This window comes from Thunnus maccoyii, chromosome 7 (genome assembly GCF_910596095.1).
Source record: "Thunnus maccoyii chromosome 7, fThuMac1.1, whole genome shotgun sequence".
In the NCBI taxonomy this organism is placed as follows: Eukaryota; Metazoa; Chordata; class Actinopteri; order Scombriformes; family Scombridae; genus Thunnus; species Thunnus maccoyii.
In genome coordinates this window covers 16,968,557-16,995,913 of record NC_056539.1, presented here as the reverse complement: position 1 = coordinate 16,995,913, position 27,357 = coordinate 16,968,557, and the positions used below count along the sequence as shown (strand labels likewise).

The 27,357-nt window shown below is 40.5% G+C and overlaps 1 protein-coding gene across 1 annotated transcript in view; it reads left to right on the top strand.

The window, feature by feature from the left end:
• Positions 1–27,357, top strand: part of obscna (obscurin, cytoskeletal calmodulin and titin-interacting RhoGEF a) — a 43,101-nt gene that overhangs the window by 5,977 nt on the left and 9,767 nt on the right. The window contains exons 13-62 of the mRNA XM_042416951.1: positions 51–317; positions 795–1,061; positions 1,277–1,546; positions 2,319–2,585; positions 2,925–3,200; positions 3,662–3,928; positions 4,037–4,063; positions 4,965–5,231; positions 5,518–5,784; positions 5,900–6,166; positions 6,458–6,724; positions 6,920–7,186; positions 7,430–7,696; positions 8,163–8,432; positions 8,596–8,892; positions 9,066–9,323; positions 9,494–9,760; positions 10,022–10,288; positions 10,571–10,837; positions 11,054–11,320; positions 11,574–11,840; positions 12,005–12,271; positions 12,502–12,768; positions 12,932–13,198; positions 13,429–13,695; positions 13,949–14,215; positions 14,381–14,647; positions 14,878–15,144; positions 15,472–15,738; positions 15,860–18,115; positions 18,205–18,277; positions 18,386–18,480; positions 18,590–18,702; positions 18,859–19,059; positions 19,234–19,316; positions 19,494–19,667; positions 19,972–20,131; positions 20,256–20,357; positions 20,600–20,764; positions 20,951–21,109; positions 21,281–21,458; positions 21,709–21,822; positions 22,605–22,772; positions 23,427–23,529; positions 23,615–23,744; positions 23,854–24,492; positions 25,898–26,061; positions 26,349–26,482; positions 26,563–26,675; positions 27,139–27,307. Of these exons, the coding sequence (XP_042272885.1) occupies positions 51–317; positions 795–1,061; positions 1,277–1,546; positions 2,319–2,585; positions 2,925–3,200; positions 3,662–3,928; positions 4,037–4,063; positions 4,965–5,231; positions 5,518–5,784; positions 5,900–6,166; positions 6,458–6,724; positions 6,920–7,186; positions 7,430–7,696; positions 8,163–8,432; positions 8,596–8,892; positions 9,066–9,323; positions 9,494–9,760; positions 10,022–10,288; positions 10,571–10,837; positions 11,054–11,320; positions 11,574–11,840; positions 12,005–12,271; positions 12,502–12,768; positions 12,932–13,198; positions 13,429–13,695; positions 13,949–14,215; positions 14,381–14,647; positions 14,878–15,144; positions 15,472–15,738; positions 15,860–18,115; positions 18,205–18,277; positions 18,386–18,480; positions 18,590–18,702; positions 18,859–19,059; positions 19,234–19,316; positions 19,494–19,667; positions 19,972–20,131; positions 20,256–20,357; positions 20,600–20,764; positions 20,951–21,109; positions 21,281–21,458; positions 21,709–21,822; positions 22,605–22,772; positions 23,427–23,529; positions 23,615–23,744; positions 23,854–24,492; positions 25,898–26,061; positions 26,349–26,482; positions 26,563–26,675; positions 27,139–27,307 (13,032 nt within the window). The remainder of the gene's footprint in view (positions 1–50; positions 318–794; positions 1,062–1,276; positions 1,547–2,318; positions 2,586–2,924; positions 3,201–3,661; positions 3,929–4,036; positions 4,064–4,964; positions 5,232–5,517; positions 5,785–5,899; positions 6,167–6,457; positions 6,725–6,919; positions 7,187–7,429; positions 7,697–8,162; positions 8,433–8,595; positions 8,893–9,065; positions 9,324–9,493; positions 9,761–10,021; positions 10,289–10,570; positions 10,838–11,053; positions 11,321–11,573; positions 11,841–12,004; positions 12,272–12,501; positions 12,769–12,931; positions 13,199–13,428; positions 13,696–13,948; positions 14,216–14,380; positions 14,648–14,877; positions 15,145–15,471; positions 15,739–15,859; positions 18,116–18,204; positions 18,278–18,385; positions 18,481–18,589; positions 18,703–18,858; positions 19,060–19,233; positions 19,317–19,493; positions 19,668–19,971; positions 20,132–20,255; positions 20,358–20,599; positions 20,765–20,950; positions 21,110–21,280; positions 21,459–21,708; positions 21,823–22,604; positions 22,773–23,426; positions 23,530–23,614; positions 23,745–23,853; positions 24,493–25,897; positions 26,062–26,348; positions 26,483–26,562; positions 26,676–27,138; positions 27,308–27,357) is intronic.

The following is a 27,357-nucleotide window of genomic DNA, read 5'->3' as shown; positions in this document are numbered from 1 at the left end:
TTTTTGTTTGTTTTTGCACAATGGTGTCCCATCTTTGTTGTCTTTTTTAGCCATCCCAGCTGAGTTCACTCAGCCTCTAAAAACTTTGGAGGCCAAAGAAGGCGAGACTGTTACTCTGACCTGTGAATACTCTCTGCCTGGAGTTCAGTTCCACTGGAGGAGAGGTCTGGAGAGCATCAGACCTGGAGACAAGTACGTGATGAAACAGAGGAAGACGATCATTTCTCTCACCATCAAAGTCCTGAAGCCTGAGGACTCAGGAGACTACACGTGTCAGTGCCGAGACCACCGCACTACAGCAAGCCTTAAAGTATATGGTAAGTTATTTAGTTTTCCTTACTTTCATGTAGAATTTACAATGGTTGATCTTGCAAGTATTCTTTCATTTTCTTTTTTAGACTGATGTAAAATTTTGGTACATGCACACTTTCACAGGAGTTTATTTAAAAGTCAATTACACATTTTCTGTGATTCTTAACTGACTGACATTTTCTTAAAGGGACAGTGCAGATTTTGTGAAGTAAGGTTCTGCTTACTTGCAGTAAAATCGACACATGCACATTAACTCAGTCTATGGATTATGGTCTGAAATATACCAGTTAGACAAAAATGAACAGCAGCAAATGAACATTTGCACATTAACCTTCCAATGTATCTTCAGTGTACTGAATATGCTTGATTCTCCTTTCAAACCTATGTGTATTATGAATAAATGCCATGAAATCTTTTACTTAGACATTTTCACCTGGTTCTCATCTGTACTTATTTATATATTGTCACTGTTTGCTTTCCAGCTATCCCTATTACATTCGTACAGCAGCTGAAGAACATGCAAGTAGAGGAGGGCAGCAATGTCATTTTGCGCTGTGAACTCTCCAAACCTGGAATACCAGTGGAATGGAGGAAGGAACATGAACTTTTGAAGAATGGGGTGAAGTACCAGATAAGGAAAAGGGAGACCACACTAGAGCTTCTCATATGGAAGCCTGTGCCTGAAGACAGTGGGGTCTACAGCTGCGTGTGTGCCGATCAGATGACATCCGCCACTATCAAAATCACTGGTAGGAAGTTTTTTTAAATGTCTTTTTGTTCTGTTCAGTATTTGTTGAATTGAACTGAGCAGGGACTTTTGTTTTAGAAATTGAAGAATAATATCACACAATCAATATGTTTATAAGTTTTATATCAGGTGTGGCAAGAAAAAGTCAATAATTATCATCCTTAAGTATCATTTAAGTGTTACTAATTATTTCTAACGTCATCCATGACTCCTCAGCTCTCCCAGTCACCTTTAAGCAGAAGCTGAGGAATGTGCTGATCGAGGAGGGCAACACTGCGACTTTACGCTGTGAGCTGTCTAAACCGGGTCACTCTGTGGAGTGGTGGAAGAGTGGAGATGAGCTCATCAGGAATGGAGAGAAATATCATATGCGGCAGAGAGACATGTTGATTGAACTGAGGATCTCTGATGTGACACCTGAGGACAGCGACATCTACACGTGCACCTGTGGAAACATAGAGACCACTGCAACTCTGACTGTGAATGGTCTGTTATTTAAAGTATTTAATTATGTTCTGTTTTTCTGTTTACTTAACTGGAATCGGAAGTCATATTAATAAATGTTCCACATACAGCAACAAGTGACATATGTGACACACAAAATAAAAATATAAAAGCAATATGCACTTTTTGAAAATGAGAAATAAGATTACTTTTATAAAGGTGATTGTGCATAAAGCCTATCTGACAGTATGCTTGAACTATGTAGGGATTCCAAAAATATTGATTTGGCTTCAGCATTAGAGAATTGAAAATATGATCATTAATTCGCTGTTATTTAGAAAGCTGCAAAGTTTCATTTGCATTTCTTAGACCAGTGGTTCCAACCTGAGGATCACTGGATTAATCTAAGGGGTCGCAAGATGATAGGACAGGATATCATACAGAATAAAACATACTTCTGACATACAAAATAGTTTTTTTTCAAGCTTCACTCTAATATTTGCTTTATTTCTTGTGAATTGCTGTATTTTGTCTTCTCAAGCATCTAAAAGATATTCAAATAAAACAAAATAAGTCCTCTTTCACTTAACTGATAGATAATGCAACGTGTGACGAGGGTTCTTAGGTGGATTTTGCTTTATTTTAAGGGATCACAGTCCAAAAATGTTAAGGAATCACTGCCTCAGACTGATGCAAAGAGCACAGTCATTTGAAAGAAAAAAGCATAATTATGTTACCTTTTACAGTTAATTGATTTCATGGGTTTAAATTATTCACTTCCTTTCCATTACCTTACTGTAATGTCGTCTTTTAGCTCTTCCCATCACCTTCAAGCAAAAGCTGAAGAACCTTCAAGTTGAGGAAGGACACAACATCACACTGCATTGTGAGATCTCTAAACCTGGTGTCCTGGGGGAGTGGAGGCTCAAAGGAGATCTGTTGGAGAATGGAGAGAAGTACCAGATTAAGCAGAGGGACTCGATCCTAGAGTTGATCATCAGAGATGCTGTACCAGAGGACAGCGGAGTCTACACCTGTGTCTGTAGAGAGCAGAAGACAAAGGCGACTGTTAAAGTTATCGGTATGTTCAATGTGCGGGATGTATGTGATGAGGCCAATATGCTGCATAATCTCTTGTTTCTTTTATTGTTCATTGAAACTTTTTGTTGGAAATGTATTGAGCTACATGTAAAATATTGAGAATTTATAATCTCAGTAATAAATAGTACAAACCTCATGAGCATTATAGCACTTCAAGAGTGTTTTAAGAGGTTTTTGTTGTCTGAAAGGCATACTACAGCTAAATATTTTAGTCAGCTGTGGTCTTAAGTATTTTTATTATAATTTGTATTTCTACTTATTATTCAGTTCCTGTGTTCTGCTTTACATTTGTACTCAATATCTCCTTTTGTTTTTTCAGCGGTTCCTGCCACATTTAAAGTGAGCCTGAAAAGCCAAGTGGCTGAAGAGGGGAACAGTGTGACATTACGCTGTGAACTGTCAAAAAAAGGAGTCCCAGTGCAGTGGCAGAGAGAGGGTCAGCTGCTGTCTGAGGAGGTACCTCCAGGAAAATATAAGATTAAGATAGAAGGAAAGACAGCTCAGATGACCATTCTCAGTGTTCAACCAGAGGATGCAGGGAAGTACAGCTGCATCACAGGAGATGAGAAAACCACTGCTGAGGTCAAAGTGAAACGTAAGTTTGAAGACGGATGAGAACACATTAGTCTATGAGCACAAAGAGGTATTTTAAAACCTATTGCTGATATTAGCCTTTGAGTACATTTAAAATAAAGAATTGGGGTTATAACCCCGTCATTTTGATGACGGGGTTAAAAAGCTGCTATTATGAGTTGGACAGTCCATGACTCAGCTGTCTCAGTATATCTCATGTTGTCCAACAGCATCTCCTTTTCAAAACTTTATGTTCCTGTGACTTAGCAATACATTACTGGAGATAAAATTACATGTCAATTTTGTACATGTTAATTTGGTGTGGTGTAAAATAACAGTAAGAGTAAAAAAGTTTGAGATTTTTGTTATGGCTTTAAGGAGAGGAGGTACAGAAAAATGCAAATGGCTGCTCCTTGTATTACAAAAAAGAAGAAAAATCTAAGCAATTACTGAATAAAGGAATTTCTAATATGCCCGCAACAGCACTTCCTGTTACATTCAAACGGGAGATCCAGCATCTGGTGGTAATGGAAGGGGAAGGTGGAGTCTTCTGCTGTGAGCTCTCCAAACCTGGGGCTCCAGTGGAGTGGAGGAAGGGCAGAGTCGTCCTGAAGCCTGGAGACAAATATGAAATGAAGCAAGAGGGACGTCTCACTAAACTGATCATCAACGACATAGAGGAGAGTGATGCTGGGAAATACACCTGCAAGAGCAAAGACAGCCAATCAACTGCTGAGCTCACTGTCCAAGGTGAGACAATTTTAAGTCAGACATTGCTGCAGATATATGTTATTTGTCTGCACAGCACATTTCAGATGAATTAAAGATAAACTACTAATCATGAATTGTATTCAACAGAATCACCTGAGCGCAGACGTGAAAGAGGTCAGCTCCATAATAGTAAAATTAAAATAGACCCAGTGGGTATTAGCACTGTGTGACCTCCACATGTAGCTTCATTAAGACTTAATTTAGAGACAACTGTGTCCTATTTAGTTATCCATTTTTGATGTCATCCTGCCATGTCACAGTATAATGTAGTTTGTGTGTACTGTGCATTACTTCTCATTAATGTACAGTACGGGTGAAAAGTAGTAATAGGAATGTTGAAAGAATCACATCACGTGGGATGTTTAGACAGTTTGTAATTAGAAACATCCCAAGGAGTTCTGTAACTAAACCCTAGCATTACCATTAGCTTCAGTGTTTTTCATGTAACCGATATAGGCCAAACATGTCAAATAGTTTGTGCCAGAAAAAAATACTTACATTTTGGTGTGACACATTGGTAGAAGATTTAACCACTTATAATGGATTATCATCCATTATAAGTGGATCCATTCCACTGTTCAGTTTAAATGGAATAGTTAGATTAAATTGATTATGAGCATGACCTACCATGTTGCATACATCACTGCTGTAATGTAACATCCATGGTATATTTATTATGTTATTTTTTATTATGAAGAATAATTTTAAAAAATGTTTCCATTGAATCCAGAGAATTCAGTAAATCTAATTTTCTAATAATTAGGTATGTTGAATCATATTTTCCTCATTAGTTATATTTGTTCAAAGATTAGCTTAGTTCTTCAAACATCTTTATTCGGCCCTAAATTTTATTCTTGTGCAAGCTGTGGTTTATTCTAATGTGATTATCAATTCTAAGTGTAGGATATACTTTTTTGGCTTTTATTCCTTTTGGTGGTTTTCCCCTTTATTTATTTATTTATTTTTTGCAGCCTTTTCATGTGTCATGTACTGTAACATTTTCTCTGATTGACAGGTTTGCCACCGAGTTTCAAGTTGCTGCTAGCTAACCAGGAGGTGATGGAGGGCAACAGTGCGGTTCTGCGCTGTGAGCTTAACAAACCTGCCCCAGCGGTGGAATGGAGGAGAAGAGGGGAGCTACTGAAGAATGGAGACAAGTACCAGATGAGGAAGAAGGACCTGCAGGTGGAGATGAAGATTGCGGACATCGGTCTGGATGACACCGGAGATTATACCTGCGTATGTGGAGAACAAAAGACAACAGCTAGGGTCATAGTGAATGGTTAGTACTGCATACACTACATATTCATTTTGTTGCTATAGTGCTTTTGAGATTACATTATACCTCATGAATACTCAGCAAATCAAAAAAGTAAAAGTTGTTTTATTTTTTGTAACATTTTTGATGTTTTGTTGTTACAATTCCTCTTAATTGAGTTAATTGTAAAAACTTTCATAACCTGTTTGTCTGTGTCTGCTAACTTGACTAATCAGTCAGGAATACAGAGTAGCAAAACAGACATTTACGTTTTCAATAATTTTAATGTTTCTCTTGTGGTCTTCTGTAGAACAGCCCATCAGATTCCTCCAAGAATTGAAGAATATTCAGGTGCAGGAGGGCAATGGGGTGACGCTCAGCTGTGAGCTCTCCAAACCTGGAGTCCCAGTACAGTGGAGGAAGGGAGACGATGTGTTGACCAATGGAGAGAAATACCAGATGAAGCAGAGTGGCTCCATTCTGGAGCTTCTCATCAGGAAAAGCCAGCCTGAGAACAGTGGCATTTACAGCTGTGTTTGTGATGACATAAAAACTACCGCCACCGTTATAATTACTGGTAAGAGGCATCAAACGTTATGGAAACAGAAAACATAATCATGCTTTTGTAATCTGCAAATTCTTTTTTTTCTATCATCTATTATTGGATGTCTATTTGGGTTTTCACTCCTCAGCGATTCCAGTGACTTTTAAGCAGAAGCTGAAGAACCAGGAAGCTGTGGAAGAGGGCTGTGTGACACTGCGCTGTGAGCTCTCTAAACCAGGAGTCCCAGTTGAGTGGAGGAGAGATGCTCAACTCCTGAAGGAGGGAGATAAATGTCAGATGAAGCAAGAGGGCAGGGTGTCTGAATTGATGATCAGAAATTTAACTCTCACAGACAGCGGGGAGTACAGCTGTTATGTTGGCACTGTTGTGACTTCAGCTGACATCAAAGTAAGAGGTATGCTTTATGCTTTTCAGTGGCAAGCAAAGAGATGGTTTACTTGATGATGGTGATTTTGTGTATTAACAACAATAAGACAGACCTGTTATTTTTCCACACAGTAAATATGGTGGATGTATAAAGAAGTCCAAGAAGGAAAAAAAATGTGTGGAAAAATGTCTTCAGAATGCTTTGAAAGTAGTGAAATTCTCTGACGTGTCGAGTCAGGGTCATGGATTAAAAGCTGAGACTGGGAGTATATATCTTACTTCGGACTCTGTTTAATTTTCATTTGTTTGTTTTTCTCAGCACTTCCTGTAACATTTAAGCAAGAGGTCACAAATTTGGAGGTGAAGGAAGGGGACAGTGGAGTTTTCTGTTGTGAGCTCTCCAAACCTGGAGTTTCAGTGGACTGGAGGAAAGGCAGAGTTATCCTTAAGCCTGGTTACAAATATGAGATGAAACAGGAGGGACATCTCGCAAAACTGTTTATTAACAACGTGGAGGAGAGCGATGCTGGGAAATACACCTGCAAAACTCAAGACAGCCAATCAACTGCTGAGCTCACTGTCAAAGGTAAGAAAGAGATCTCACACCGAAAACCTGATTAAAGGACATCCAAACATTCTGCTTTGTCCTTTTTACCAGGTTTTAACATGTATTTGAAGCAATAATTCACATAGTATTATATTATTATGAAATCATAATTGCTACTACTTCCTTGAGCGTTTTCAAAGATATGAGCTGATCACCACTATACTTTTTTTGCAGCTCCTCCCATCACATTCAAAGCCAAGTTAAGGAACCAGCAAGTGGAGGAGGAGAACAGTGTGACGTTGAGTTGCGAGCTGTCTAAGCCCGGCCTTGTGGTGGAGTGGAGGAAAGGAGATGAGCTGCTGAAGAATAATTTCAAGTACCAGATTAGAAATCGAAATAGCACCTTAGAGCTAACCATTAAAAACGCACAGCTGGAGGACAGTGGACTCTACAGCTGTATCTACGGTGATGTCAAGACCTCAGCCAATGTCACCATTACATGTAAGACAAGACTGTAAATGTGAGCATGTTTGTGTGTTTTGATTGTTAAACCTTTGCAAAATTAAGAAGAATTGACATGTATTTGTGATCACGCCTTTTTGAAAGTAGGTAGTATGATTTAGAAGGGTGTAATCCAAGGATAATATTGTCTTTCAGGGAAAGCAGCAAAATGGTAAACCACCTTATCTTATCTGAAGAAATTGTCGTGGTCATACTGTCTGATTTTTCACCTCACATCCACAGCTATCCCCCTCACCTTTAAGATGGGTCTGAAGAACCAGGAGGCCCCTGAAGGAGGCAATGTTACCCTCCGGTGTGAACTGTCCAGGGCCGGGGTGCCTGTACAGTGGTGGAAAGGGGAGGACCAGCTCTATCATGGAGGAAGATATCAGATGTCACTGAAGGGCATGATAGCTGAGATGCACATCCGAAACATCCAACCAGAGGATGTTGGAGAGTACAGCTGCGCCTTCGGAGACCAGAAGACGACAGCTGAAGTGAATGTCAGAGGTATTTGATTGACATGCTTCTGCTCCACAGTTGACACCTAGATTCCCAAAACTTACATTGTGTTTAGTTGCATCCATAGTGAAAGTAGTAGCTGTGCATCTTAATCCACCTGCAAAGCCGTCATAGGTTGAATAGCACCCTATCCAACTTAATAGTAGAGGAACAAAGCCTGTGAGGTAGTTCAGGCTAATGACTCTGCTGCTACACTCTACACTATTATAACATAACTCCCACCTCCACTCCAACATCCACCTCTTAAGAGGAATTTGTCACTCCCCATTCTCCTCTCTGCAGAGCTTTGTTTATACTTGAAGGAAGTGATCTCAATTCCACACTAAATATAAACCCTGTTTTTACATAGTAACAAACCTGTTCTACACGTGTTCCTTCACTCAGTAGTCAGTATTCATTATTTTAGGTGGAAATCCAACTTTAGTAACATATTGTCCCCTTTTCCTCATACCAGCGGCAGCATCAGTGTTCTTTGAGAAAGAGCTGGAGAACCAAGCAGTGATGGAGGGGAAATCTGTGCTGATGTCTTGTGAAATTTCCAGTCCTAATGTCCCCGTCACTTGGAAGAAGGACAACACTGTGGTGGAAGAAGGAGGAAAATACATTTTAAAGAAGAAGGGCTCTACGCACACCCTGGAGATCAAGAAATTGCATCTGGATGATGCTGGTGAATACTGCTGTATCACCAGGGGCAAGAAGACCACTGCCAAGCTGATTGTGAGGGGTAGGTGGATACTACAGAAGAAACCCATCCCTTATTTACTGATATATTTGACTAACTCCTTTACTTTACAAGAACGGCGGCATGAATAAATCCAACAGTCTATTTTCATCTACATTTTTGTAAATATATGAGATTCCATTTCTAAAAAGCCAGCTGTATCTAGCTCCTTCTTCCTCCACAGAGCGTGTGCGGATTGTTACAGAGCTGAAAGACATTACAGTGACAGCGGGAGAGGACGCAGTGTTTGTGTGTGAGCTGAGCCACGCTGATGTGAGTGAGGGTGTGTGGTGGCTTGGTTCCAGTCCATTGCAGAAGAACGAGATGAACCAGATGACGCGCCAGGGTCGCCAACACCGACTGGTCCTCACCATGACAACGCCTGAGGAGACGGGCACCGTAGCATTTGTGGTTGGGGAGGAGAGGACCTCTGCAAGTTTGCTAGTTGTTCCTAAGGCCAAAGGTGGGTAGAAACATGAGCGATACAGGGTGGCAATGTCTTTTTTTAAATAACTTTTGATCACCTTCCACTGCTCCCACTGAACAACATACCTAATATTTATGAAGTACAGTCCTTTACTTTATTTTATGTCACTGTATTATCCTTTGACATTCTAAAGTGGCATGTGATTCTAGTTTTATTTGAGGAGAAGCCTGAAGATACTGTGATCATGGAAGGGGAGATAGCTACTTTGTCTTGCACAACGTCTGACTTCACCACCCCTGTAACCTGGAGACGAAACCATATCCCCCTCCAAAATGGTGATAAATACGAGATACGTAAGGAAGGAAAAGTCAACCTACTGCTGATCCATGATGTGGAGCCGCTGGATACTGGAATATACTCCTGCGATACTGGAGATGTGCAGAGCAGTGCCAAGCTTACTGTGACAGGTAAAAAATTAAGTAATGCTGCTTGAAGAAGGTCAATTGATGATACACATTCTAATGAACAGGGTGTTGGAAGACCTGCTTTCTTTGAAAAGAAGTTCAATTTTAAAAAATGTTACTATGAATCGACTTGAATGTCTCCAATCTTGTCTTTTCCCTCACATTTTTCCCAGAGCTCCCTCCATTCTTCCAGGAGGAATTGCAGAGTGTAGAGGCTGAGGAGGGAGATTCAGCCTCTCTGTACTGCGAGCTGTCTAAACTTGGAGTGCCGATACAATGGAAGAAGAACGGGCTGCCACTAAGAGCTAGCAGGAAGCATGAGATGAAACAAGATGGCTGCTTCCTCCAGCTCCACATCAAAGATCTCAAACTTGAGGACAGTGGCAGCTACTCATGTCAAGCAGGAAGTGCAGAGACCACTGCAGCTGTGTTAGTGAAAGGTGTGTGGAGTTTTATTATATGTATGACAAATGTAACTTTATCATCACATTTAAATGTCAATACTGAATGCAGTCAAGCACACATACATTGTCTGAGTGTCTGCTACTTATTGTGTTGTCCTATATCACAACACCACCAATACTGCATTTAGTTTTATGCTAAACTAGATTACCGTCTTGTCTTCTGTGGTGACATCTCCACATATCGTTTCTCTTCTACAAAAGTTTTACATTTTTTTCTTTCCAAACCCTTTCCCCCAGAGCTCCCTCCATTCTTCAAGAACGAATTGCGAAGTGTGGAGGCTGAGGAGGAAAGTACAGTCTCCCTGTACTGTGAGCTGTCTAAACCCGGGGTGTCGGTACAGTGGAAGAAGAACAGGCTGCCACTGAGAGCCATCAGGAAGTACGAGATAAAGCAGGATGGCTGCCTCCTCCAGCTCCACATCAAGGATCTCAAACCTGAAGACAGTGGCAGCTACTCATGTCAAGCAGGAAGTGCAGAGACAACTGCAACTGTGAAAGTGAAAGGTGTGGGCACTTAGAAATTTAACAGTGTCAACAAGCTCTAAAACATAGACAACTGTACCTAAGTGATTTTCAAATAATTGCTTGTGATCATCTAAACTTCTTGAAAGTCTGTATTTCCTAATGGAGCAAGCACTCACCAATTACATACGAGAGATACAACATTAACCTGATTATATTATTTGACATCTTTCTACAACTTATATCTCAATTTCTATATATTTTAATTACTTTGTAATGTCTTTAACATTATTAAACATAATTTCTGTTTCGTATCTTTCCCAGAACTCCCACCATTTTTCAAAGAAGAATTGCAGAACATGAAGGTTGAGGAAGGAGGTACAGCCTTCCTGTGCTGTGAAGTATCTAAGCCAGAGGTAGCAGTACAATGGAAGAAGAACCAGCTGCCACTGAGAGCTAGTAGAAAGTATGAGATGAAGCAGGATGGCTGCATCCTCCAGCTACACATCAAGGATCTCAAACCTGAGGACAGTGGGAGCTACATATGTCAAGCAGGAAGTGCAGAGACCACCTCAACTGTGTCAGTAAAAGGTGTGTGCATTTACAGATGTGTTTAGTTTGTTTGTAGTCTTTGTGTAATCCAACACTAATTTTGTGAGCCCTACTTAATGTAGAATATATAGTAGATTGTCTGAACAAATTTAGAAAATCTTTACAAATACATGTCTGGTGAGTATTTGTTAAGCAGTCCCATTACATTATATGTGTAAAATTTGTAAAGGTTTGTTAAAATGATCTTTTTTACAGAGCTCCCTCCATTCTTCAAGAAAGACTTACAAAGTGTGGAGGCTGAGGAGGGAGGTGAGGCCTCCCTGCACTGTGAACTGTCCAAAGCTGGAGTGCCGGTGCAATGGAAGAAGAACAGGCTTCCACTGAGAGCCAGCAGAAAGTATGAGATGACACAAGATGGTTGCCTCCTCCAGCTCCACATCAAGGATCTCAAACTTGAGGACAGTGGCAGCTATACATGTCAAGCAGGAAGTGCAGAGACCACTGTGACTGTGACAGTGAAAGGTGTGTGTATTTGGCAGTGAGCAATTCAGTGTTAGTACTGCATACAAGCATTTTCCTGATGTTTTCTGAAGTTTCTGGTATGTGCTAAGTTGCCAATATTGCAATCCCACCATCTACATCCTAAATTGGTTGTAAAGTCTTGATAATTTCTCTACTATCACATACAATTTTGTTAAATTTTTGTTGGGCCTCAAGTATTTCCCGTTTCATTAAAGACGTATAATGATTTCCTATTCTGCACTTATTTTTTCAGAGCTCCCTCCACTCTTCAAGGAAGACTTGCAAAGTGTGGAGGCTGAGGAAGGAGGTGAGGCCTCCCTGTACTGTGAACTGTCCAAACCTGGAGTGCCGGTGCAATGGAAGAAGAACAGGCTGCCATTGAGAGCCAGCAGAAAGTACGAGATGAAGCAAGATGGCTGCCTCATTCAGCTCAACATCAAGGATCTCAAACCTGAGGACAGTGGCAGCTACACATGTCAAGCAGGAAGTGAAGAGACCACTGCTACCGTGTCAGTGAAAGGTGTGTGCATTTGGCAGAGAGCAATTCAATGTAATCTACAGTGTGAATTGGCTAAAAAAAGTCTCGGTACTCTATGCATTAATTAAAATAATGTTGTTTTCCTCTTTTCCCATGATGCTAACGATTTAAAATAATATTTTTCCAACCCTTAACCATTTTACCAGAGCTCCCACCTTTATTCACGGAAGACTTACAAAGCGTAGAGGCTGAGGAAGGAGGTACAGCCTCCCTGTACTGTGAGGTATCTAAGCCTGGGTTGTCAGTGCAATGGAAGAAGAACAAGCTGCCACTAAGAGCCAGCAGGAAGTATGAAATGAAGCAGGATGGCTGCGTCCTCCAGCTCTACATCAAGGATCTCAAACCTGAGGACAGCGGGAGATACACATGTGAAGCAGGAAATGCAGAGACCACTGCAAGTGTGTCTGTAAAAGGTATTTCCATTTGCTAGTTTGCATTGCAATGAACAGTTCAGTGATAGCAATAAACTTTTTTTTGTGTCGCTTGTATTGCAAACCCACCATCTACACTATACAAGGGCGAAAAAGTCCTGATATTGTATATATTAAAAAATTACAATTTTGTTTTGTTCTGGTTAGATCGCAAACATTTTTGCAATTCACCAAACTTGTATAAATATGTTCAATCTTTCCCATTTTCCCAGAGTTCCCGTTATTCTTCAAGGAAAAATTACAAAGTGTGGAAGCTGAGGAGGGAGGTGAGGCCTCCCTGCACTGTGAACTGTCCAAACCTGGAGTTCCGGTGCAATGGAAGAAGAACAGGCTGCCACTGAGAGCCAGCAGAAAGTACGAGATGAAGCAAGATGGCTGCCTCATTCAGCTCAACATCAAGGATCTCAAACCTGAGGACAGTGGCAGCTACACATGTCAAGCAGGAAGTGAAGAGACCACTGCTACCGTGTCAGTGAAAGGTGTGTGCATTTGGCAGAGAGCAATTCAATGTAATCTACAGTGTGAATTGGCTAAAAAAGTCTTGGTACTCTATGCATTAATTAAAATAATATTGTTTTCATCTTTTCCCATGACACTTAAGATGTAAAATAATATTTTTCCAATCCTTAACCATTTTACCAGAGCTCCCACCTTTATTCACGGAAGACTTACAAAGCGTAGAGGCTGAGGAAGGAGGTACAGCCTCCCTGTACTGTGAGGTATCTAAGCCTGGGTTGTCAGTGCAATGGAAGAAGAACAAGCTGCCACTAAGAGCCAGCAGGAAGTATGAAATGAAGCAGGATGGCTGCGTCCTCCAGCTCTACATCAAGGATCTCAAACCTGAGGACAGCGGGAGATACACATGTGAGGCAGGAAATGCAGAGACCACTGCAAGTGTGTCTGTAAAAGGTATTTCCATTTACTAGTTTACATTGCAATGAACAATTCAATGATAGCAATAATTTTTCTTTTATGTTGCTTGTATTGCAAACCCACCATTTACACTATACGATGGCTAAAAAGTCCTGATATTGTATATATTAAAAAAATACAATTTTGTTTTGTTCTGGTTAGATCGCAGAGATTTTTGTAATTCACCAAATTTATATAATTATGTTCAATCTTTCCCATTTTCCCAGAGTTCCCGTTATTCTTCAAGGAAAAATTACAAAGTGTGGAGGCTGAGGAGGGAGGTGAGGCCTCCCTGCACTGTGAACTGTCCAAAGCTGGAGTGCCGGTGCAATGGAAGAAGAACAGGCTTCCACTGAGAGCCAGCAGAAAGTATGAGATGACAGAAGATGGTTGCCTCCTCCAGCTCCACATCAAGGATCTCAAACTTGAGGACAGTGGCAGCTATACGTGTCAAGCAGGAAGTGCAGAGACCACTGTGACTGTGACAGTGAAAGGTGTGTGTATTTGGCAGTGAGCAATTCAGTGTTAGTACTGCATACAAGCATTTTCCTGATGTTTTCTGAAGTTTCTGGTATGTGCTAAGTTGCCAATATTGCAATCCCACCATCTACATCCTAAATTGGTTGAAAAGTCTTGATAATTTCTCAACTATCACATACAATTTTGTTGAATTTTTGTTGGGCCTCAAGTATTTCCCGTTTCATTAAAGACGTATAATGATTTCCTATTCTGCACTTATTTTTTCAGAGCTCCCTCCACTCTTCAAGGAAGACTTGCAAAGTGTGGAGGCTGAGGAAGGAGGTGAGGCCTCCCTGTACTGTGAACTGTCCAAACCTGGAGTGCCGGTGCAATGGAAGAAGAACAGGCTGCCACTGAGAGCCAGCAGAAAGTACGAGATGAAGCAAGATGGCTGCCTCATTCAGCTCAACATCAAGGATCTCAAACCTGAGGACAGTGGCAGCTACACATGTCAAGCAGGAAGTGAAGAGACCACTGCTACCGTGTCAGTGAAAGGTGTGTGCATTTGGCAGAGAGCAATTCAATGTAATCTACAGTGTGAATTGGCTAAAAAAAGTCCCGGTACTCTATGCATTAATTAAAATAATGTTGTTTTCCTCTTTTCCCATGATGCTTAAGATTTAAAATAATATTTTTCCAATCCTTAACCATTTTTACCAGAGCTCCCACCTTTATTCACGGAGGACTTACAAAGCGTAGAGGCTGAGGAAGGAGGTACAGCCTCCCTGTACTGTGAGGTATCTAAGCCTGGGTTGTCAGTGCAATGGAAGAAGAACAAGCTGCCACTAAGAGCCAGCAGGAAGTATGAAATGAAGCAGGATGGCTGCGTCCTCCAGCTCTACATCAAGGATCTCAAACCTGAGGACAGCGGGAGATACACATGTGAAGCAGGAAATGCAGAGACCACTGCAAGTGTGTCTGTAAAAGGTATTTCCATTTACTAGTTTACATTGCAATGAACAGTTCAGTGATAGCAATAAACTTTTTTTTGTGTCGCTTGTATTGCAAACCCACCATCTACACTATACAAGGGCGAAAAAGTCCTGATATTGTATATATTAAAAAAATACAATTTTGTTTTCTTCTGGTTAGATCGCAGACATTTTTGCAATTCACCAAATTTGTATAATTATGTTCAATCTTTCCCATTATCCCAGAGTTCCCGTTATTCTTCAAGGAAAAATTACAAAGTGTGGAGGCTGAGGAGGGAGGTGAGGCCTCCTTGCACTGTGAACTGTCCAAACCTGGAGTGCCGGTGCAATGGAAGAAGAACAGGCTTCCACTGAGAGCCAGCAGAAAGTATGAGATGACACAAGATGGTTGCCTCCTCCAGCTCCGCATCAAGGATCTCAAACTTGAGGACAGTGGCAGCTATACGTGTCAAGCAGGAAGTGCAGAGACCACTGTGACTGTGACAGTGAAAGGTGTGTGTATTTAGATAACTGATTGGAAATTTTAAAAGGCAAGATGGGTTTATTCATTTTCTTTTTTCAAACTTCCACCATGCATAAATCAGTTCTAAATTATTTTTTTTATTCTCTTGTATCTACACAACAAAATTTTAAGTACTTTCCTATTTGTCTAAAGTTATTGGTTTGTATTTTGTTACTTAAATTGCAATTTGAATGTCTACAAATGTAAGTTGCCTCTAAGGTCTTAATTTTGTCTCCTTCTGGTTAGGTCTCAAGCATTTTCCTACTATACTAAAAACTGAATAATCCAGTTTTTTCCAATCCTTACCTATTTTGCAGAGCTCCCACCTTTATTCACGGAAGACTTACAAAGCGTAGAGGCTGAGGAAGGAGGTACAGCCTCCCTGTACTGTGAGCTGTCTAAACCCGGGGTGTCAGTTCAATGGAAGAAGAACAGACTGCCACTGAGAGCAAACAGGAAGTATGAGATGAAGCAGGACAGCTGCGTCCTCCAGCTCTACATCAAGGATCTCAAACCTGAGGACAGCGGGAGATACACATGTGAAGCAGGAAATGCAGAGACAACTGCAAGTGTGTCAGTAAAAGGTGTGTGCATTTAGATACCTGATTGGAAATTTTACAGGGCAAGATGAGTTTATTCATTTTCTTTTTTCCAACTTCCACCATGCATAAATCAGTTCTAAATTTTTTTCATTCTCTTGCCTAGCACTACAACCTGCTCCACCAAAGGCAGAGCCTCCCACAATACTGCCGCAGGCAAAGGGCACTGTTTCTGAACCAACTCCTACTCCAGAGAACGAGCCGCCTGGCCTCCCAGACGCCAAACCCGTTCCTCCAGTGCCCAAGAAGAGGGCGATGCGAAAAGCATCTATCACAATTTCAGAAAAAGATACGGAACCCATGTTTGACCTAAAACAGCCTATACAGTCTATTCAGAGAGAGAGTAACCAAGACCAAAACGGGATCCAACCTGCAAGGTCTATGGAGAAAGACTTTGATGTTGCACAGAATGAAAAACAGCTGGAGAGGAATGAGGACAAAGACAGTGATGTGTACAAGAAAGCTGACAAACCAGTGACATTACTTGAGAAGGATGGTGGGAAAGTGGAAAAGCCAGCTCGGCCTTCGGATGTGGAAAGTGAAGTTTTCATAGAGAAGAGACAACCAGAAAGAAACCTGGAGAAATTAGTTAAGGTTGACCATGAAGTAAGTCAGTCAGACAGGGTGTTCACTGTGGGTGAACAAAAGAAACCTGAAGTTGAACAGAGCTCAAAACAACCAGGAAAACCTTTAGAGAAAAAAGGGGAAGTGGAGAAGAAGGTGAGCCAGCCAGGAACAGTCCTGTGGAAGAACAGTGAGGATGAAAAACAGCTTGTGAATCCACTAGAAAAGCTAATTGGGGAGGAAACAATGAAGAAACAAGAAGTGAAGTCTACAGTTCAGGAATGTGAAATAAACAAGACAGAAGAAGAGCCTTTGAAACCACCAGTAAGATCTAAAGTAAAGGTATCAGGGGGAAGGGAACCACTTAAATATGTTCAAAAGGAAACTGAGGAGATCATTCCCCAATCATTAAACACTACAGTAAATGATTCTGAAGAAGACCTTAGACAGAGAGACAGCATTAAACTACAAGTGTCCACAGAGGCAGAGAGAGAGAAAATGCCAGTGAAACAAGTGCCTTCTATAAATCAGCTCGACAAATGTGCAGTAAAACTCCCAGAAAAGCCTGTAGATAAAGAGGCTGAATTTGTCCCTCCGAAACCACCCGTGAGGACAAAAAGCAAAGCAAAGGGTAGAATGGAAAAACAATCATCGAGGGACACCGAAACAGATCAAGATGAACAACAGCTGACAAGAAGTATGGTGAAAACAACTGAAGATGAGCCAATAAAACAGGCAATATGGCCTTTGAAACAAGAGGTTGTAGAGAAACCGAGCTTTGAGAGAAACCAGCCAGTAACAACAGACATTGAAATACCTGAGAAACTGAAGCAACATGGGAAAGCTGCAGAGAAGGATGCTATCACTAAACAGCCGATCAAACAACCAGTAAAACCCATGAGAAAAGAACCTGAAGTGGACCGGGAAATGATACTGGCAGTCGAGCCGATGAGAAGGGAGGAAGAACGACAAACAACAAAGACGACAGAAAACGTTCCTCTTCTTTATATTTCTGAAGATGAAACTTTCTCAGAAGCTTTGACTGAGATACCAGCGATCCACAGCGATGTCCGACCCATTGACTCTTTTGCTGAAAGGTCAACTCAACCGTCAACCCTTCCTCCAGTTAATGTACTCCAGAGGACCCTCCCATCTGAGGAGGCCGCCCCTGAGATTGACATCAGCCCTGAAGATGAACCACAAATGCAAGAAGCTGCAGTTAAGATCCAGGCTGCCTTTAAAGGCTACAAAACCCGCAAAGACATGCGACCAGCCTTTAAAGAGGTCTTTAAAAACCAGAGTGCAGATCTTAACAGTACAGTCACTCTAGTGTGTGTTGTAGAAGGAAAACCCAGCACAGTGCGTTGGCTGAAAAACGGCCAACAAATCACTAACGATAAGCAATACCGCATTGAGACAACAGAGAATGGTGTATGCACTCTAGTGATCACTAAACTGACCAACAATGACAGTGGCATCTATACATGTGAGGTGATGAATAAGTTTGGTGTGACCTCTTACAATGGAAACATAACAGTTGTCCAGAAGCCTGTACACCCACCTCTTGCAGCCATTACACCTCTGCAACTTGCCCTGCTGAAGCCTGAGGCACAGGTCACAACACAGACTCAGAATCTGCCTCAGACTCAAGCCCAGGTACCCACTTCAACTACAGATGCTGCGAACTATGTAGAAAGTGTGAACGTCTCTCTGTGGGAGGCCTACAATCTGATGGAGCAGGATACTCAGATGAACCTCCAACAGAGGAGAGGATCCTCACTCATTGCTGCCAGCTCCAGTGAGTAACACATTTATACCTGAGCTGTAATAATTAAACAAATGGTTTTGTGCTTATGATTTTCATGTTTTAAACCCTGCTTTCAACAGTGTCGAGTCCCTCTGATTATGACACTGCTCCAGATATAATGGAACCTGTTGAAATCAGTCCAACTATACCAAGGTCAGAGAGCATGGGAAAGATTTGTATTGTTGTCTGAATTTTATTACAATTTTTTAAAAAATCTTGTGCTCATGAAAATGGCCAAAATATGTACAAATATTGTCACAGGGATGAACCAAAAGCAGCAGACCAAGTGCCTCCAAAAGACAATAAAGAGCAGATAGCTGCTCCACAACCTCCTAAGAGCCTATTGAAGGTCAAAGGTCAGCAATGTTGATTTCTTTCGTTATTGTTTTTAACTATTTATCACCTTTCCACTACTTCTTCCCAGGTTCCTATCAGGTATACTAAAACGATCTTTGTAATTTATAGGAGCCCAAGAGGGCAAAATGAGGACACCATCTCCTAAGCACCATCGTGCCCACACCCCCTTAGTTAGTACTGTTTCTGGATCAGAGTCTGAAGGGGAAGAGGATAGACTAGAGGTATTTTTTCTTGGATGTACAGGATGTACAGTACTGTATTTATGGACCTAATCTGTGTGCTCTATAATCATTATTGTAATAAATGTGAATTAACATTGCACATTTGATTGTATGAGCCCTAAATGATGTAATGTTTTTGCTTTTTAATTCCTTTAGACATTTGAAATGTATGTGGCTCGAGCTGACTGCAGTCCTATCAGTGGAAATAAGGATAGTTTTATTCTGAAGGAGGGCCAGTATGTAGAGGTCCTGGACTCTGTTCATCCTCACAGATGGCTGGTGAGGACCAAACCAACCAAAACCAACCCTGCACGACAGGGGTGGGTGTGTCCAGCCTACCTGGAGAAGAAGAGAAAGGTACAATTTGAAAATTCAGATGTCAATTCCAGTATTGAGCAAATATGCCATATTCTGAAACAATAATCATGTTAATTTGCGGTGTAATACTGCCAATAGAAACATCAAATTCAACTCAAAGATTAACCAGGTAATGAAAAATAATCTTTTAGTAATAATTGCTGTTTTAAACAGGAGACCTTCCCACAATTGAGAGCACCTCAAGAGGATCTTGATGGAATTGGATCCACCGGAGAAGAGTACAGGAGAACGCTGAGGTCAGTCATTCTACCATTATATACTGATATATATACTGAAGTTAAATAAACTGGAAAGAATGTAACAGAGCACTGGGCTACTTGGTTTTGCTGTCAGACACAATTGGATTAACATTCTTGTGAATAGATACATTTATTTGACAAATCTCACAATAAAACAAATAATGCTTTCTTCAGCCAACTGATCCAAGGCCTGATTGATGGAGAGGAGGAGTTTGTGAAGGAGATGAAGGTGTTCACCTCTCACCAGCTAAATTATTTGGACTCTAGTCGCCATGTCCCCATTAACATCCTCAACCAGAAAGAGATCATCTTCAGGAATGTCAAGGACATTGTTTCTCTACATGAGCGGTAATACACACATTCACGTGTATTGTACTTGTACTGTATTGTTCATAATTAATATATGCTCTTTTGAATATGTTAATTATTCATTATTTATTTGCATGTTGTATTATCAAACTCTGTTACCAAAAAATCATCATTCAGTCAGAAATTAATTGTATGTCTATACTCAATCCATAGATGTTTTTTTCCTACAGTGTATTCACCTTTCTTTCCTCTTTACTATAATTTTAAGAAGAACAACAATGAATGTACAGTAGCTGTCTGTCTAATCTTCTTTTGAACTTAGTATTATTTTATGCTGTCTCAGGTCCATTCTTCCCAAACTGAAAGATTGTGCCACAGATGATGATATTGCTATGCATCTCATCAAGCGCGCTGAAGACTTTGAAAAGTATCTTCACTACATGGTGGGACAAGCACAAGCAGAGGCCTGCATCGCTGACAAGGCTATCCAACAGTATTTCAAAGTATGTCCCACTAGGATTTAAAATAAATATTAACACTCAGATTGTGGAAACTAAGGTGCTGAATAGCAACATTATGACACTGATCTAATGTAATTTCTTTAATATGTTGCTCATTACATTTCAGGAGTTAACAGAATCTGATAAGCCTGAGGCTCCTGTCATGGACGTCATTACCTTCCTTCAGAGACCAGTAGAGAGGATTCAGACCTACCAGGCTTTACTGAAAGTCAGTACAAATATGTGTGTGAAACCTCTTTAACGTCATCATGATATTAGTATTGCCTAAAGATGTATTATTCATACATTAAGAAGTATTTCCTTGCAACCCTCTCAATATTTGCATATCAGATATTTGTCTCAACTTAACTCTAAGCATTTACGCTTATTTTGCTGTTGCACACATTGAAGTTCTTTCTTGAGAGAGTGTCAGCTGAATGCCTGGACTGTAAATGGAAATTTTATTGGCAGGAGTTCATCAAGAACAAAGCAAAGAGTGGCCAGAGCTGTTGTCTGTTGGAGGATGCCTTCTCTCTGGTGTCCTGTCTACCCTGGAGGTCTGACAACCTGCACCAGGTCTCCCTCATTGAGAACTACCCAGCACCTCTCATTGCCCTGGGCGAGCCTGTGCGACAGGTCAGTACAGATGTTTTCATATCATATAAGGCCCTCTTTTCTATTACCAAGTTCATAACTTTGTTCCACAATATTACCTAACACTTATATATCTAAAAATACAAAAATTATTTCAAGAATTATCAGCCTCAGTCATGACACCTGACATGATAAAAATATGGTTCTTGCTTGCTGTTTTCCTTCCAGGGAGTCTTCACAGTGTGGGAAGAATCTCCTGAAATGAAAACAACCTCTAGAGGGCATCAGAGACAAGTCTTTCTCTTCAAGGAATGTATTGTACTTTGTAAGCTGAAAAAAGACACCGGCATGAACTGTGATACCTACACCTTCAAGAATAAAATGAAGGTAACATCTAACTTTTCTGACTTATTCTACTTTCCAGTGTGAACCATTACTAAAAAGACACACATGATGACAATTACTGTACATCTGTGTACTCTCACAGCTTTTTCCACCTTTTGACCTCACATTCCCAATCTCCCGTCTTTGTCATTCTTTCTTTTGCGATCTACCCAGCTGAATGATGTGGAAATAAAGGAGAGTTTGGGTGGAGATGAAAAGTCTTGGGGGTTGTGGCATGAGCACAGGGGCTCAATGCGGAGGTATACACTGCAGGGCCGCTCCACACTGGTTAAACTCTCCTGGCTCAAAGATCTGAAGGAGCTACAGCAACGTTCTAGCCTGCCTACTAACAGTAAGTGTGAAAGTTTGACAATTATTATATGATTATTAAATCTTTCTCTTCCTATTTCCAGTCAGTATTGTTCAAATTACAATAGCTGATAGAGGATTACCTTGACTTCTGACATTTTGAACCCACTGGTCTTGTCCTGTATTCTCATGATTGTTGAGGGGTGAAATATTTTTTAATTTGTGATGTGTCAAACATTTTCACCAAATGTTTGGTGTGTGATTTCTGTATTTGTTTTTGTGTTGATTAACAGGCCCGCCAGTGTTTGAATCACAGCTGTCTGATTGCACAACAAAGATAGGACAGACAATCAAACTGAGCTGCAAGGTCACAGGATCGCCCAAACCAGAAGTCAGCTGGCTCAAAGGTCAGAAAAGGGTTTTTTAAATATGTATTTACATATTTTGGATATTTTTTGTTCTTTTCTCTACTGCTACCAATTCATCTTAATTTATCAGAGTAAGTTTTCTTGAACATGTACACTCACACTCCTTTGTAGCACCAACACAAATGTAATAATCTTTTTTTGTGTGCAGGATGAGTGATTAACAAAAAAAAACAACCTTACACATATGACATGAGACAGTACAAATGGGAGTAGCAACAGAACCATACAATAACTGAAACAAAACAACAGCATGAACAGAATAATAAAAAATAAAAAAATAAAATTTTGGCTTAAAATACTATGGGAGGGGTCCGTTCATTTTGGTCTGAGGAGCAACTTTCTATTTGAGTGGGGCTTAAACAAGTTGTGCCAAACCAGTCAGGCCCTCTAAGCCCCTCCCTCCCCAAGCACCCTGGGCGTGGTGTGAGATGGTCCCATCATGCAGAGCTATCTTTTGGTTTTAGAAAATGAATAACACAAACCAGTCAGATAAAATAAGTAAATTAAAAATAAATGAATAAATAAATAAAGAAGTATTAGAGGAAACAAAAGAGAACAAACACACATAGATAAATAAACGGGTTGTTGAGTCAGTAGGTTCTGTGCAGCTTATGGCCTGAAAGTGAAGGTGTGTTGTTGTGCGTGTTGTCTGGGAGTAAATGAAAATAATTCTTATCAGATTAATAATAATAATAATAATAATAATAATAATAATAATAATAATAATGTTTCACAGTAAGAATCTAATGTATACTCCTTAGATGGCCTTCCTTTGGAGGATGACCCCCGTCACATCATTACAGCAGACCGGACAGGTACCTGCTGCCTTATCCTGGACAGCCTTACTGCAGAAGACTCTGGACAGTACGCGTGCTATGCTACCAGCAGCATGGGCAGTACTGGCACTCTGGCTAAGGTTGTGGTGCAAGGTGAGTCTGTGGATGTACCTGTGCACAAACTGGTGTGTTACTCCGGAGGTGTTTCTTTGTAACTACACCGACACATGACAGCTATGGGATCCCATAATATACTACTAGTACTTCTTCATATTACGACTACTACTAAATTACTGCTGCTATGCTACCACCAATACTGCTTCTATAACAAATTTGCTACTACCACTGCTGATGCTAGTACTACTACTTCTGCAGCTACTGTTACTCTACCATTTGCTGAGCATGTATGCTGCTTTTTAGCGGCACCATGGTTTGCATTCATGCAGCCATACAAATTGATGCTTCATTGTGTGGTTTGAGTACAATCTACTACCATTTTTGCTGAGGAATACCATGAGATGCAGTTGAAAGCTCCAGAAAAAGCTTGTTAAGTGGAGTTGAGTTGAGTAAGATGAATGAAATTTCACACTATCACTCATATTTTTTCTACTAGTAGTATTATTACAATTACAACTGCTACTCATACTTCTACTACTACCATTACTGTTTCTACAAATACTACCACTATGTGCTATCAATAATACTACTACAAACATGTTCACCACTCCACTACTTCTTGTTTACTGGTCTATCTAAACTTTCCTAGGGGCATTAATGACATTTTACTGAATTTGTTCTTCTCTCCAGCTCCCCCCAGATTTGTGAGTCGGCTGGAGAGTGCTTGTCTGATAGAGAGAGAGGATATCCAGTTCACTTGTTCCACCCTCACCACTCCTCTACCACGAATCAGGTACAGTATGGCAACACAGTAATTGTAATGTAATTTTTTTTTGGTCATTTTATGTGCCAAACGCACTCATCTTTTGGCTTGGCAGGTGGTTGAAAGATGGCAGAGAGCTGACTGACAAGCAAAAATATTCGGTCCTGAACGACGCTCGGAGTGGAATCTTGTCTCTAACGGTCATCAGTGCAACAGAGGCAGATATTGGACAGTATGAGTGTGAGGTATGATACCCGTATCTATATAATCTACAGTGTATCATAATTATTGGCTTAATTAAAGTCAGAGATCTTCTTTTATGATACAGTGTATCAAATATTTTGTTGTGTTTAGCTTTGGAATGAGTTTGGCTGCGTGAAGTGCAAGGCAGGACTGTGCCCCGCTTATGTACCACCGATTGACATTGAGAACGACCAACCACAGGATTTACCTCCTAAAGGTATGACAGCCAGAACTGCTGAAGGTAAATATCCTCCACAGAGCATGGAAACCCATGAAAGGGTTTTCATGCGGATGCTCCACACTTTCACTAGTTCAGCTCTGTTTGAGAAGGGTGTAAGCACATGCCATGGTCCGGGTTTCACCTCAGTCCACTTCACTCCTTATCCCGTCACCCATTTTTGCATCACATCATGTGACATGTCTTCACTTTACAACATGCTGCAACAGTTTGCATCAACTTCCACTTTCAACCACTACCATTCATCCATTTTATCAAGTTTATACCATTTTGAGACTTTACTCATGTTTTCCTTCTTCCCATTTCACACACACTCATGTCAACTACCATACCAGTTGTCACTAGATCCCCAAGGATTTGGGCATGGAGTGAATGCCAAAAAGATGAAACAGAAAAAGGAGCTGTACAGTACAGTGAATGTGGTCTCACAACTATTAACTGCATTATATGGTGGTATGCATGAGATAAAACACACTTTGTTTCCATTTCTCACTTTTCCATCACTAATATTGTAATTTGAGATGAGTAATTGTCTAACTCATTCAACTTAAAAGTAAGCATTTGATGAGAAATACACAGTAAAATTCATAACTGCACACTGTCTGTGTCTCTGTTGAATGCAAATATCAGTGACTAACCAATCCACCATTCTGAACTCATCTCTGAACTAAGTTTAAAGGTGCAAATGACATTGAGCCTCACTTGATGTCAGCAAAAAACTATTTGCTATGTAAAGATATAGTGGAGTAATGGCGACCTGAGCAGTGAATGAAGTCACACTCCCTCTGAGTGTGTTGTTATCTGAGCTTCTCTGTTCTTGGTTCTGATAGCCGGTCCGACCGCGTGAGCATGTTAGTGCATGTGAGTTTGTTTGTAATTCAAGCCTCAAGAGTTGTTAAGGTCACATGGCAGTCATGTGAGAAACAACCCTCAAACTGAACCATAACTATCTCTAACTATGTCTAAACAACCTTCCGTTGCCATAACCCAGTGGGATCTAGTGGCTACTGTTCAACATAGACACCATACTGTACTTCCCAGCATCCTCACCCATGAAAAGACATTGATACATTCATTGTATGGAATGTTTTTGTGTTTTTCATCATGTTTCCACTTTCCACAGAAGGCATGGATTGAAACAGACTAGATCATTTCCTCCTTCATTAAACTGACTTTAGGATCCAAAAGTCAGCCGAACCACTGAGGTGCCACAACTAACAGCTGTGATTTAGATATAGAGATAGAAATCACTGATATTATTGTCCTAAATTATAAAGTGATTTTCCAACTGTTCAAGTATCTATTAATTTACCACTGTTATTATCACAAACGGAAATCAATAGAAGTAGTAAGATAGAGTAGTATAGAATTCAACCAAATTCACTGTTGCTGATGAAAACTTATTGTAAGTTTGAAATACAGTATGATTTACTTCACATGCACTACAAAGTTGTCTCACTCACATATATATTATTTCTGGCTTTTGGACACCGGTTCACCATGTTTGCCCTTCCATTGTCTATAACCTACATGATTTTCCATCTTCCCTCTACTATTCCTAAAGCAGGAAGTTCCTCACATGGACCATTCCATGTAAGTCATCATTGTCATGATAACAAATAATCGCTCAACATTCCACTTTTTCCTCTTGCCAACGCATGCCCAGCTAACTCTTCACTCCGACAAATACAAGATGGTCATGTGCTGGGCAGGTGGTCCCTGCAGGAGTGGGCATGTGCCCATGTCCTGTTGATGTGGTGGGTTAGTTGGGTTAAACCCTCAAGTCCAGAGGTAAGAAATGCATTATTACTGCTCCTGGTCTGTAAGGTAATGTACTTTTTCAATGATATAGTATACATACAGAACAGTCAAGGCAAAGTGATAATTCTTTAAGATATATATTTTTAAATATATACTTATTTTAAGCCTCTAACTTTTAAATTCCTGCTGAGTGGTATTTTGTTTGTCATAGATGCCGACTCAGAGGGCTGGTCCACTGCCTTTGTGAAGAAATGGTTACAAACAGACTTCAACCCCACCACTGTTGCTAAGACGATCTTCCCTCCTGGATACAGTGAACAGTGAGTTCAGTACCAACATTGTTGTATTGACCTTCCTTTCCTTCCTCTAAAGTCAGTGCACTACACTAACAACCTGGCAAATTTTGACAGTGGTTAATAAAAGTCTCTATTATATAGAGTAATAGTAATTTCTACATTTGTGACATTAAAACTGAGAAGTACAAAAAGTAAATTTTAGAATCAGTGAAGTTGTTTTGTGAATATATATTTAAAAAAATGTTATTTACTGACTTGATCAGTTGTATTTAATAACCACCTTTTCCTTTTTATCTTATCTTTGTCTCCAGAACTGAGTGTAGCACTGAAGAGACTGTTCCTGCTTCTACATCCATGGATCGGGCTGTACAGCAGCCTCTGTATTATCTAGAGGAAGAGGAAGAGGAGATCTACATCGCAGAGCCAATGCAGGATATTACCGATGGTATTCTTGTCTCTTTAACATAAGAGTGTGATTATTATCAGACTTTGTATGATCACTAAGTGCTCTCATTTCCTGTTCAGCGCCTCCCTCCATCCAGGTACCTACTGAGGACCTGTGTGTAGAGCCTGGCCAACCAGCTACATTTACTGCCATCATCACAGGAAGGCCTACCCCTAAAACACAGTGGTACAAGGTAAGAGCACTGTTCCCACTCGAGGGAGTTGGTCACCTGATACTTTGGGATAGGGGTGAAACATGATATAGGGGATAGAAAACTCTTAGTCCTACCATGAAAGTTACTAATATGATTTCCATTTACTCATAATTAACTAAGGAAAGGCCAGTTGAGAGCAAAACCCTCTTTCAATATGGAAACACAATTTACAAACTCATACTATGAAATTCACAAAAAAAAAACCCACATTTCTTTGTTCATATATTTGTTGATTTCTTTTTAGTTTATATTTTTTCTTGTAAAATACTAAATAGATTTCAGCCACACTGCCTGCTCTGAGAATTAATAAACCTCCACTTAATACGCAGAAGGTCATCACATCCTTTTAAATGGTCACAATGTAAAATATTTGACCAAAGTTTGTAAACCAAAGGGACTGGTACAGCTATCCTGATTATAACTCTCTCTTCTGTGATTGGAGGATGGAGAGGAACTCACAGCCAATGAGAATGTGGAAATAGTACAGCATGGTGCCCGCTGCTCAGTGACCATAGTGTGCCCCGAGGGTGAAGACAGTGGCATATACACCTGCTTCTCCTACAATGACTCTGGGCGTGCCTCATGCCAGGCTCAGCTCACAGTGGAGGAAGGTGAGACAACAGCATGCACTGCTACTCATCAGTACATTGATGAATTAATA